General features: G+C 41.6%; 1 protein-coding gene across 4 annotated transcripts in view; it reads right to left on the bottom strand.

Moving 5' to 3' along the window:
• Positions 1 to 731: 731 nt before the first annotated feature.
• LOC121510420 (transcription factor 7-like 1-A) overlaps positions 732 to 13,394 on the bottom strand; it is a 46,991-nt gene continuing 34,328 nt past the window's right edge. For 2 of the 4 annotated variants that reach the window (XM_041788455.1, XM_041788457.1), the window contains exons 5-12: positions 9,839 to 9,974; positions 6,949 to 7,051; positions 6,409 to 6,492; positions 2,851 to 2,994; positions 2,575 to 2,737; positions 2,368 to 2,475; positions 2,141 to 2,192; positions 732 to 1,610 (exon numbers count right to left, since the gene is read on the bottom strand). In XM_041788455.1, the coding sequence (XP_041644389.1) occupies positions 1,135 to 1,610; positions 2,141 to 2,192; positions 2,368 to 2,475; positions 2,575 to 2,737; positions 2,851 to 2,994; positions 6,409 to 6,492; positions 6,949 to 7,051; positions 9,839 to 9,974 (1,266 nt within the window). In that variant the 3' untranslated portion in view covers positions 732 to 1,134. The remainder of the gene's footprint in view (positions 1,611 to 2,140; positions 2,193 to 2,367; positions 2,476 to 2,574; positions 2,738 to 2,850; positions 2,995 to 6,408; positions 6,493 to 6,948; positions 7,052 to 9,838; positions 9,975 to 13,394) is intronic. The other 2 variants (XM_041788456.1, XM_041788458.1) reach the window with 1 other exon arrangement.

Genomic DNA, 13,394 nt, shown 5'->3' with positions numbered 1-13,394 from the left:
CTCTGACATAATTGGTCCATCCCTGGCACCACTCCTCATCTCCAAAGCCACCAAAAACTGTAACCTACCTTGTGTATTTTTCACTAATTGAAATGCCTAATGAGGTCCCAGGGGCTCCATCCCATTACCTCTGAGTTAATTAAAGCCTAAGCCGTGTGCCAAACGGTGAATAAAGATGCAGTAAAAAAAAGCGCAAGAGGAACAGGGAACCCGAGCAAGGTTCGGTGTGCGGGGACGAGGCTGACCCGCTTTTCTGTCATTGTTGTGGGACGCTGCACTCAGAGAGGGAGCAGATGTCTATTATTTTTTTATTTGTATTTATTTTGGGCTTCACATTTTGTTACCCTGGATTAGGAGCTCATTTTCCACTGTGGTTAGCCTAATTCTGCTTTATTAAACATTAAAATCTGCCACCATCAGCAAGGTTTTTTATGATGATGATCCCTGTTTAGAGCTGCAGCTCAACACAAGATTGAAAAAATGGCAGGTGTGTTTTAGACTTTAATGCCACGTGTGTTTGTGGCTGTGATAAATTACAGGGCTCATTTACGCTGAAATCCAACGCCTACAAAAGGCAGTTATCTTTTTGTTTTGCACTGTGGTGACTATGAGAACATTAAACTAAACCAGATTACCTTATTAAAAAATGACTGCTAAAATGGTGAAAACATTGTGAAAAAAAACATCAAGAGGCATTTCTTTTAAGAAACAATTTCAGTTTATTTAACATGTCAAAGAAGGGGCAAACACTCGTGAATTGAAAAGGGGGGGGGCTGCAATTATTGGCCAGTACTATGACTTCAACTTAATACTAACATTAATCAGAATTTGGCTAAAAGAAAACATGTTTTTGTTCCTTTTTGTGTTTTATAAAGAAACTTTATGTACATTGGTTCTTTTATACAAGAGGTTCATTGGATAAATGCATCAAAAAAGAAACCAGTTCTGCGGTAAACTTTACAAAAAATACATTTTTGTTTTTCATTGAGAGATGTAGAAAAGGAGACGGTCAAATATTGACCAATAATATTTCTTCCTTTTCATTATTTAGAAAAAAAAACTTGTTCTAATACCTATTTAAAAGAAAAGCAATATACAGCACAATAAATGAGAGAAAAATTGCCTTTTTCGGATTCATTCAGTTGGTTTAGTAACCAGAGAAAGCGGCTGCGACTGGAACAAGGCATGATGGGAGTGAAGGGCTGCTTGATGGAAGGGGGAAGGCGGGGAGAGCATGGAGGGGTGCAGGGAGGTGAAGGGGATCGGCCGGGTGAGGATGGGTGTAGTCGACTGGCTACCTGAAGTACCAATGGGGATGGAGATGGCGGGTTGGGAGGAGGAGGAAGAGGAGGAGGAGGAAGAGGACGTGGATCCAGGAGCTTTCCCAGGTAGGGAGAAGTGGTGGTGCATGCGTCCCTCCGGTTTGGTGGTGAGCGACAGCGGCTGGGCCTGCTCGGAGTGGGTGGCGGCGGGAGCGGCAGGGGAGGCCAGGGCTGCTGAGGGAGTGGCCGGGGAGTCCAGCATGCTGCCGTGAGACGAGGCGGGGCTGTCGCACATCTTCTCCGAGGGCAGGTACTGCACACACTGCTTCTTGCTCCTTATGGAGAAGTCTGAAAGAAGAAGAAGCTGAATTATGGATCTGCTGCTGGCTGCAAATCTGGTTCATGTCCCTCAATGCTGCCGGTGACAGAAGTGAGCAAGTGATTATTAAAAGAAGACGGCGGTGAAAGCTGTGACAACTGTGAATCACGATACAACAGTGAGAGTGAAACAGGATGTTAAACAAATTCAGATGGTGTGCATTCATGATGCAAAAAAATACACGACCCACTACATTAAAACGTGCACTGAAGTGTGGAGCGCTCTCTTATTTTGGCGGATTACAATGTTCAATCTGTTGCAAAACCACAGACATACCTGCCGCTATTAGCACTGAACCTCATAAGCTGCTTGTCAAAGTATAGAAGCAGGGAAAGAAGTTAGTAAGTGTTAGCAAGGGGAAGAAGGCATGCAGAAAACGCTTGGTAAAAATAACAGAATAAAGGTGCAGTGCCACAGAAAAATACAGCTCTCGATGTTAAATCCTACAGTTTTTCTGTCTTAGTCCAGCTTGTGAAGAAACAATAAATAGGCCTCTTACCTTCTGGTTTTGAGTCAGGTTTATTCTCTCTCTTCCTCTTTTTCCTCTTTCCCTGAGTAGAAAGAACAATACCGTTAAACTCTGCTTTTAAAGTGAAAGTAACCCCCTCCCCCTCCCAATGACATGAATATTATAAAAAAGAAGTCACATTAAGCTGATCCTAGAGAGAATGAAAGTGTTTCACTGACTTCTGCCATTATTGATATATGAAGAAATGTGTTACTCACATAGTTATCTCGTGCTGACCATCCTGGGTAGAGCTGGGAGTGAAGTTGCCGCTCCTTTCTGGCCAGCTCGTAGTATTTGGCTTGTTCCTCTCTTGACAGGGAATGCCACTATGGATGCAAAAAGAGGATATCAAAGGACTGAAGCACACATTCACACATATGAGTGTAAAGTAGACTCAAAGGAGCATCTGTGTCAGTGCCACTTACCCGTCTTCCTAGGATCTGGTTGATGGCGGCGCTCTCTTTCAGAGTGCACTCTGCCACTACTTTGGCTCTCATCTCCTTCATATACAGCATGAAAGCATTCAGAGGTTTCTTGATATGAGGCTTTTTGTCCTCTTCTTTCTTGGAAGGAATGGGGGATTTCCTGCTGATTGCAAAGAGAAAATAAGATGAAGTTAAAGTGTAAAAAGTGCTGGTGGATTAGAGGAGACAAGGGGAAATACTGTGCATGCTTTGTTACAGTAATCCAGTGTTTCTTACGCATGCATTGACGGGCTGATGTTGTCACTGCTTGGCTCCTGTTTGATAGCAGGGGAAACGATGGCAGGATGAGGAATGCCAGTCTGGTGGAGGCTGTGAGGAGGCGGGGTCACCATATGAGGGGAGAAACGGCTGGACACCAAACTGAAGGGGTAAAAGAAGTCAACCTTTAACAGTCTGGTTTCACGGTGATCCTCTATTAACCCTGAAAAGGTGCAGTTAACTTTGCACACAGCTGCCCTGCCTCACCCTGAGGGTGAAACTCACAGTGCCCGCTGCATCCGTCTAGACTAAATTCACAGACACAATGAGGGAAATGCTTGCTTTTTGTTCAAATAAAGACTTTTCAAAAGCTCCTTTATTCGACCATGGCTGGAGAAAAGTGGAGTGTGTTGTTACCATGGTAATAGCATGGCCGTGACACCTGAAACCACTTTCCTAACCACGTTCCAGACCACGAGAGCATTTTGACGGCCATCCACACAGAACACCTTCACATAGTGTCTCTCTCTATTTCCAATTGTTAATACAAAGGAGAATTGTAACGAACAACTGGGGAAATTAGGCTCTATCACACCGCACTTAATGGAAAACAAATCTATTTGGACTCTTTAACATGTCACAGACTGTCATGAGACGCAAAACACAATACAGTCTTTTACTAGCACGAGGTGAGTCCAGTCATCAGGTTTACCTCATGTTACTCTTAGACTGGAGTGGCTTGATGTTGACTTCTACGCAGAGGCTTTTTGAAGCGTTGAAAATGATCAAACAGAACAGAGGTCATGAGAAACCTTCTTAGGTTCTGAATAAACAGTAAACTAAATAAAAGATGTGCACCTAAAAAAATCTTATGAAACATCTGTATGTCAGATCTGAAATTATAATTGCCTCTCTTTTTTCTTTAAGACACTTAATAATTTATGCTACATAAACAAGGCGATGCCATAAAACTCTCTTGGTATTAAACCTATGGTGACTGTATCTGTAAACAACCAGCCAGATCCCTGATGACAAACTGAATGTTGCTCCAAGTCATGGCATGATTTCAAGCTCCACATTTTAAAAAATAAAGCTCCCACTAGCATCCAAGCAGTCTTATTTATCCAAACTGTGCTGTTCCATAAAATTGATCCTAGTGTTTTTTACGCCGATTCCCTTGGAAGTAATAGCATCACACAAACGTAATAAAACACAAACAGATCAGCAGCTTTTAACATATTAATCCTTCAAATATAGTTTATTTCTCACAAACATATTAGTAGCCATTGACTACAGATGTAATAAGTGATTTTCTGTAAATGTAAGCTTCAGCTTTCCAAAGTGTAAAAACTTCCTGCATGTAATATGCAAATTGATCTTTGTGTTGTTCATTGTTGTTTGTTCATTTATTATCAAGTTTTGGAACTTGTGCAAGACTTAGTCAATCAAATGCACATGCAATCAATAAAACACTGCACGAAATACTAAATAAAACATTTGTGCAATTCACTAATTCTGGAATCTATTTCACAGTCAAACTACTAAAAAGCATGTGTTATTTATAAAATAGCACCAATAGAAGCTGCATATGTATTTAAACAAAAAAAAACATCTTTGTAAATTCTCAGGCTCTGGGGATAAAAGATCAGATGACAATTAATTAACAGGATTTCATTATAAGTGTCCAAACTATGGCCTACGGGTCAACTGCAGCCTGTGGCTTATTTTTCAATTTTAATTCTAAGAAATAAAATGAAAACTGGCCCGCATTACAACATGAAGCTTTACTTTACTGTATTTTACTTCTTCATTTCAACACTGAGTGTTGCTACCTAGTAAATTCTCTAGACAAACATTCTGACAAGGACTTATTGACGTCTTTTTCTCGTGACTTGTTTGAGAGAATAACATATGTGGTAGGGGTCAACGGGTATTTGCTAATATTTTATTTGTAGAGATGAATTGTCTCTGTCTCCCGTCTCTGCTGAGCAGAGCATCGTTCTTATCTTGACCTGGGGCGCATCTGGTGGTAGCCCGAACCAACCTGGGCCCCCCTGAAATCTGATCAGCAAACCCAAAATTCTCAACAATGTTTGACGAGTCAACCATTAATGGAAGCTGTGAAGGCTGTTGTTTTCTTTGAGCGTATTCAGTTACCCAGTATATCTTTGACTACATTAGGACTAGTTTTACTAACAGAGGTGGAAAAAGTGTACACCTATTGTACTCAAGTAAAAGCACAACTTCACTAATGGTGCAACGGTGTCTCCCATCAAAAAAATTATCAATCAACCAGAAACTTAAGCAAAAGAAGCCCAGCACCGTACAACAGGCAACATCCAAACACATCTAAAAACTCTACCCAAGTGCATGATGGGGATCTCTGTCCACACAGATTTGAAACCACAGTGGGCGGAGCTTAAATCAACTAACTCTACACAGCTGAACTAACACTGGTGGATCAAAACTGTCAAGTAACCCACACTGAAGACCATTACACTCAGAATGGAGTTAAAAATAAAGATGCGTTTTATCAAAGTGGCCCTGTCATCCTACATTTTCCTGTATGTGGCCTTCAGCAAAAAAAGTTTCGACAAAAGATTTAGCATAACATGTAATCTATCCTTTTGTCTGGAAAATAATCCGTTATCTAGGAGGAGCCATAACAAATCTCTGCAAATGTATTAGCCATTATATTTGCTGTTTGTGATAGGTAGATGCTGCTACATTTGTGGAATTATTACATTTAAATCTTCAGATCTGTGTTACACCTGTGGCTTATTACATTTGTTTGCTGTTATTACATTGTCCGGTGTTACAATCCTTCATATTTAGTCTGAAAATCAAATATTTTCTCAAAATAAAGCAGGCTTTATAGTGCAATACACTCAGATAATATTTTGATTTATCAATATTTTTCATGCATTAAATTGATGCCCTCTATAGTTTAAATAAAATTGTGTCAGGTATTTTTTAAGCTCTTGGGTCTATCTTTCGATGGGGCTACACCTGCACTGATCACACAGAACCCTCTGAATATTTCCTCTCATGCTAACAGAGGAAGGCTCACTACAAATCTTTTCTATTTGGAAAGAGGGCGAGAGAGTTAAGTCTGATGGGACGTGTAGGTTCAGATGAGCTTTGATTTGTCCTTATCGATTCTCAGCCCTTTCATCTCAGCATTATGTGTGTGTGAGAGTGTGTGTGGCTAAGAACATTGGCCTGACCACTGAAGTTTAGCTGGGAGAGAAAAGACAGCAGAGGGGAGCTGAATGCCAATAATGGGTTTGCTCTGTTTGAAAAGCTCCACTTGTCGGTGGTAGACATCGACAATGCTGATAGTCTCTGACCCGGAGATGTTCGGGGGGAAATTAAAGGACAATTTTATGGTCAAAATATGCCTAAAAAGTGTATCAATACTATAAAAAGGAAGATGAAACCACCAAACAAACCGCTCATTTAAGCTAGGCGTGAAAAAGAGCAGGATAAACGTGATTCCAGCATGACATAGAGTAAGCAGATATTGGGTGTCACCCTTTGGGAGGGTCAGGGCGTTGCTGAACTTAATCTGCTCACCTGGACATGGATGCATTCATCGCTAGTGCTGGATAAGGGTGACGGAATCCCCCTGGAGGGATGGAGTACATGTGCTGACCCTGCCTGAGAGACGGGGGGAGAGAGAGGGGGAGACAAAATGAGGCAGAGTGAGTGAAAGCTGCAGTGAGAGGTGGCTCAGACACAGATGACAACAAACCCACCAGCACTAATCCTCTTCTCATCAACTCAAATCCCCCCTCTTGTGGAACAGAGCCATTGTAATTGATTATGAGGGTTGAAACAAAAACTATAATGTTTATAAATTAGTTGAGGTTCATTCGCAATGTTTATCCTTATGCTGACAACATGCATCTGTAGATTTGCAACAGGATGATCATTTTGCTTGTTCACAAAAACATTACTTTCATAAATCTCAACAAAAGTTGGAAAAGTTATCACTAAAACAGTGAGGCATCATGCTAACACCGGTACTTTCAAGGCAGGTAAGGTTGCAAGCATCTATTGTTCAGAACTAATCATAAGCTTTATAATTAAAAGGTGAAATTTAAAGATACTCACTGTGGCATGAGCCAGCCCAGAGGGTGTGCGATGGAGCCAACAGCACCAGGAGACAGCGGGTAGTACGGAGAGAGCTCTGATGGATGAGGTGTTCGAGGAATACCTGCAGGGTCAACAGACAGAGAAACACAGCTTTTAGAATACCTGTGCAGGTGACATGTTCACATTCAAGATGCCTTATTGGCATGAATTTGTTTGATAAGGTTACAATTAGTCACAAATTGAGCTTGGTCTCCTTTGTTCCTCATGTGTCTCTACTACAGTAACCTGGCTCAAGTTCCTCTTTCTGAAAGCTTCATACAGAAGATAAGAAGAAAGTGGACTTCATTTTCTATTTCTTCAAGTATGCAGTGTTTACAGACTCTCATCTATAGGTTTATGGATCATAGGACATACCACAAAGAAAAAATGCATTGAATCCAGGGCTGTACAGTGCGACATATATGTCGCACATGCTACAAGAAAATTGATTAATGCCACAAGGTTTTCTCACCTCATTGCACAGGTGTGATAACATGACAAGAGGTGTGGATGGGCATGCCAGGCACACAGAAAACTTCAGACTAGACTTTGATTTGAGATTTAAAATGCATGCCCAGTCCTTTGATTTAGTATTACTGACTAATTTTAAATTTAAGCGGAGTGTTATTCCCTCTTGTCATGTGTGAACCTCCACATCTGGAGTGCGAGCGGCCGCGCATCAACTGATACAGACAGAGCAGGCTAAAGGTATACATGGTACAGGTGGTTGTCCCGTATAAGAGGAGTGCCACCACAATACTGAGTTTTTATTAAGGCACCTAGGCCAGAAAATGTAAAAAACAAGTATCAGCTAGCTTTCTTCTTAACCTCTCCAATTACACGGACGGTCACAGTGAGTGAACTGTCGATTATAGGACAGAGCGCTCAGTCTATGCACAAACTTCTGATTAAATGTTCCCTTCACCGATATTATAGCTGCTGTCATTAGACCAACAATGAGAGATGAGGTAGAGACATTGACAGGAGCACAGAGGAGTTAAACAATACAACCACACACTGCCTCAACTTTATGTGTGGGCTATTGTTGAAGACATGTTTTGGTAACAGGTTTATTTTGTACAACTCAAATGTTGCCAACGCTCTCATTGCACTGTATTTGAGAGAATAGAGAGATTTCTTTTATTTACATTAGCTTTATAAAAATCAGGACCTAGTGGGATTGTACAATATGGATCAAACTCTTTGTTTTAAATTATTGCCTTATAGTGTTGTAAATATTTTCCTACTCTTAGTACCATTAAATATATTAGGGATGTCCAAACTATGGCCCATGGGCCAACTGTGGGCCTTTGACCTTGATTTGTCCTGCAAAAAAAATCAATTTTAAAAAGAAATATGGCCCACGTTAGAACATAAAACTTGTACTTCATTGTTTTTCTTAGTTTTGACTGGGGATGCACAATACTGGAGTTTATCCAATATGTCAGTATTTACAAATTCATTTTAGCTGATTCACTTTAGGAAATGTGGAGGAGTAAACATAAAAGTAACGTTTCAGTTCTCAAGAAAAAAAATGGAGAGACTTTAAGAAACATTTTTCTGTGACTTTATACTCAGACATGACTCTAGGATGCCATCACAGGTATTTTCTAGAGGGAAAATGGGGTTGTAACCCCGGAATATGCCTTTAAATGCATTATCTCTTTTAATTTTGTAATACCATGATATAATTACATTACTGCGAAGGGAGTGCTAGGCAGGACCAACACCCCTACATGAGATGATGTGTTTTTCTCATCTTCATTCCTTAAACTTTAAATTTTTTTCTATAAAATGATTTTTTAAATCTGAGCTACAGCCATATCTTGGTATTGATATCAGCTAAAATGAATTTGCCAATATCAGCATATAAGATATAGGTAAAAATCCAATACTGTGCTTCCCCTGAAAGAAAGAAGGTATGTGGCCACCCAGAGTCGCACATACTGAATGATTCTACCCTGGTGCTTGCAAGAGTATCTGGCTGCAGACCTCAACAATTGGGCGACCTCGACCAGTAAGTAGTGTAAATTACCCATGCTGGAACCAGAATGATGTACTGAGTGATGTCTATTTTACATTGCTATTTACTGAGGGGGATAAAATTAAAGATAACAGACCCAGACCAAGGAAAATCCAGAGAGGGTTAGGGTTAGACACTCGAACCCTAATGGTTAGGGTTTAGGTAAGGGAGAGGAGGATAAAATTAAAGATACCACCCAAACTAAGGAAAATCCAAAGAGGGTTAGGCCCCCAAACCCTTAAGTTTAGGGTAAGGGGGATAAAATTAAAGATAGCACACCCAAACTAAGGACAACCCAAAGAGGGTTAGGGTAAGGTAGAACCCTAAAGGTTAGGGTAAGGGGAAGGGGGAAGGGGATAAAATTAAAGATAATGCACCACAAACCAAGGAAAAAGCCAACAAGGGTTTGTACATCACTTCCAACCCCATGGTCGAGGTCACCCCTGTGTAGAGGTCTACAACATATGAGCCAAAAACGTCCCACCAGAGAGGTCTGCAGACAGATGCCTCTCAGTGCTTGTGTAGCAGAACAAGGAAAGAAGTCCAATAAAAGGGCCTAATTGGAAAATAACCATAGCTCAACTTAATTGTGAATGTAAACACCCTGAAGGTTCACCTAATTGAAACTTTAAAGAATCACGCTCAATAGTATGCCTGTCTTTTCCCTCTCTGGAGGCTCCAGTTTATATCACCCTTTCTTTCACCCTCTTCAGTACTCAACAATAACTGACATGAGTTAAGTTGACATAAGGCAAAGCTATAATTTTGGCCACATTTGAGGATAACTGACTAAATAGACAGGCTAAAATCTACAGCAATTCATGAGATCCATTCACGAGACTGTACCTGTCTTTGGGTCGAGGATCTCAGGAGAGAGGTGTGACGGTGGCGTGCCTGGGGAGAAGTGTTCATTGCTGTAGGTGATGAGGGGTGTCAGCGGGTGAACGTGGTGGGCGTGCTGCACCACAGGGACTTTATTGGACTGTTAATGAAAGAGAAACAAAAGAGAAGAAATTAGAGTCAAACATCTGACATTTAAATCAGAATAATCCTTAAAAATATGCATCCACGTACATAATCTATGCTGGTTATAGTGAAGCAGAGTTCTACGGTAGTAAACGGGCAATAATATGTGAGTGCCCTCCATGGTAAACATCACAGTGTGTGTATGTGTGTGACCAGCCCTGTGATGCAATCTGGACCAGCACCAAGCAACACTAAAAAAGGCCGTGCAGACACATGCCAAGACCATTACAGCCATTTATCCGAGGAGAGAACTGTTTGTTCAGTCCAACAAGGAAAACAACAGTGCCACCGAATCCAAAAGTCACACCAGTGAGCCACAAACAAACACAATCACAGGGAGAGCCATAAACAAGAGGAGAGACATCATCTCCAACTCTCTAGACATTAAAACACTTGGAAATGAATGATGTGTAAGATGATGAAGACAATACCATTAATTATAATAACAATAACAATAATAACAAGCGTCTCTGCTTTCATTAGGCCTTGCTCAGCCTTGCAGTCATTTCCCCCGGCTGCTGCGCTGAATAGAGCACTTGTTGGCTCAACTTGTCACATGGGAGGGTCAAGGGGTGGAGGGGTAAGGGAGGGGGAGAAAGGAGTCTTGTTCTTCTAGGCTAACCTTTCTTCAATCTCCCTCCCCAACCACCCCCCCCTTCCTCAACCTCTCGTCTCTCTCCAATGTGGTCTGCTCGGGAACAAGGTTTGCTTTGAGACTTCTGTACGCTCTCCTGCTTCACGCTGCTCAGAATTGTTCCAAATCTTACCTTCTTTTCCTGCCACTTCTCCTTTAAAAAAAAAAAAAAAAAAAAAGTCCAACCTTTTTCCTCCTTTTTAAATCTTTAGCAAATTGGTTTCTCCCCAGGTCTAAAGCACGCTTTGATTCTGCTAATGCCAGATGGAGTGAGGAAAATATTTACCGGTGTTAAACATGGCTATATTAAGATCGCTTTGGTTTCTGTAGACTTGGAGCATACGAGGTCAAAGCGTGTGAAGATGCGCAGAGAACACGATTCAACGAGACAACACAGAAAAGGCTTTGATTGAGATTCGGGGCAGAAATAGTGTGCTGGGTTTGAAATCCCAGTTCCCACATGTCATGTATATTTGAATTGTGCTTTGTTGTTCCACTTGGTGTACAATATGCCTGAGTTTTCCTATATTGTGAGGGCTGCTCGAGACCTCTAGACCTGTGTGCCAACACATTTTGGGAAGCACTTCAGTGAGAATCTGAAATGATGCCTATTAATTATTCATATCCTGGAATACACCGATCATGCGCTCTAAACATATTTCGAAGTTTGAAGGCACTAGTTTTGACTCTCAGATCAGACTGTGCAGCTTGCACATATGAAAAACTATTCTGATCTTCATCTGACATGCCAGAGTTTGTCCCCTAGGAACAAAGATGGCGAATTCATCAAGCAAATTCCTCTTTTTAATGGGAACATTTGTGAATTAGATTACATTTTATCATCTTTAAACTCATTTAAATTCTAAAAAGCTCCGGAGCTCCAAAGGCAGAACATGTGGTTTTGTAAAATTATGCCTTTAAACTAAACACTCGTGCATCAATACCTTCTTTCACCTCACCTCATGTGTAGGGTTTGTATTCCTGAGGCCCATGACAGCTTCATATGTCTGGTTTCATGAGTGTAATAAGGAAACCACAAGGAACATGAGCCATGTTTTAAATATAAACAACTACGTGATAGGACAGATAAAGGGCAACCTGGAACCAGATGGTATCTACATCCACAGGCAGAACTTGTGCTCACAGCCTTGTTGCAAGCATGTCTGCAGCCATGCATACCTCTCAGAGAAAACACCCAGAGCCGGTTTAAGAGAGATTAGCCGCGAGTAAGAGGAAGGTTTAGGAAATACAGGGAAAAAGTTGCTGAGCTGGTGCGGAGAAAAGATGTCTGTCTCTGAGAGTAAAAAGGCCGAGGTGGCAGCACCTCGTCTGGCTGTCCAACTTGGAACGGCGCTAAGAAAAGCACAGTCCTTGGTCAATGTGGGTGGAGGGGTGGATTTCATTCAAGCAAACATGTTTTTGGATCCTGCACATCTGAATTGAATTACTAGGCAAACAGCCGATGGGGAAGAGAGCTTAGAACAAACTGAATAACCCCGCAGCTTTGTGTGTCTTTATGCTCGGTGATTCTGGGTGGGAGGCTCAGAGGCCTTTCAAAACTCCAGGAAAGACAGGCTGAAAAGAATGCCTGGCATGCTGAGAAATCCAAGCCTTGTTTGTCAACGCCAACAGGAAGCGGACGTGAGAGAGGGGGACCGACCGTGTCGTATGTCTTTAAAATCAACGTACGCCATTCATCACCGGCAACTTTGGTCATCGCCTCTGAAAAGGTCAATGGCGGTAATATGCTAGCTTAGAATAATATGAATGGCGTCACATTACCGGGGCGAATACCCCAAGTGGTGATTGAAAAAATCAGCATTTGTAGACATAAACATGATGAAACTCACTGCAGATAAACAGACAAGAACATCAACATTATTCTGATATCTTCAGTAAGATCATTTGTTTTGTGGTGCTAAATCTGTCCGTTTGAGGGTTTGCCCGCTATCAAAGCTTTGGTTCCTTATTCCATTTCTGAAGAGGATCTCATCTCTGCAGAGGCCCAGCAGGACTGCAGACCTCAGATCAGTATTCAGTTCAGTCCTCTCAAAGCCTTTGATTTCATGATGGATCCCGGTTGTTCACTGCCTCATGCAAAACGAGAAAATCTCCCCGGACTCCCAGTCAAAGGTCTGTCGACAGAATATGGGTCGAGAGCGAGCGCATGTATTGCTCTCAGAGAAGCAAAAAAAAAAAACGCACATTTTAATAAATATCTCTACTTTTCTGGATAATATCTCTACTTGAGCTGTCGTGAAGCTGTGAGAGTTTAAGGCCGCACATGCAGGAGGACAAAAAGGCATGTGAGGAATGTTGCTCCAGACCTCGCCACTTCAATTCACTTAAACAGCTCGGTGAGTAAGTGACTTATGACACGCTGACAGGACCAGGTTCCTGTGTGCTGTGATTACTCCAGACATAAACACAATATTTAAACAAAGAGGGCAATTCTTGTGACCCGGCCAGCGAACATCAGCACATATTTGAGCCCTGATCTGATCAGAGAGTGACAAACAGACGATTGGGTCGGTTCAGCCTCATTAAGGAGTCACGGCCCGGTCTGATCCAGACTCACAGAATGAGTCAGTGTGAAGGAATGACACAGAGAATAAAGCTGAAAAAGAAATTACTGCAAGTGACTGAATGAACTGAAGAGGAGGAAGTGAGCAGAGCTGATGTCACTATCAGGAGAGAGTTACTGACTGCAAATCATTGTGAGAAAAAAGACACATGATTTAG

This window comes from Cheilinus undulatus, linkage group 5, assembly GCF_018320785.1.
Source record: "Cheilinus undulatus linkage group 5, ASM1832078v1, whole genome shotgun sequence".
Taxonomy (NCBI): domain Eukaryota; kingdom Metazoa; phylum Chordata; class Actinopteri; order Labriformes; family Labridae; genus Cheilinus; species Cheilinus undulatus.
This window is presented reverse-complemented; position numbering and strand designations above follow the sequence as displayed.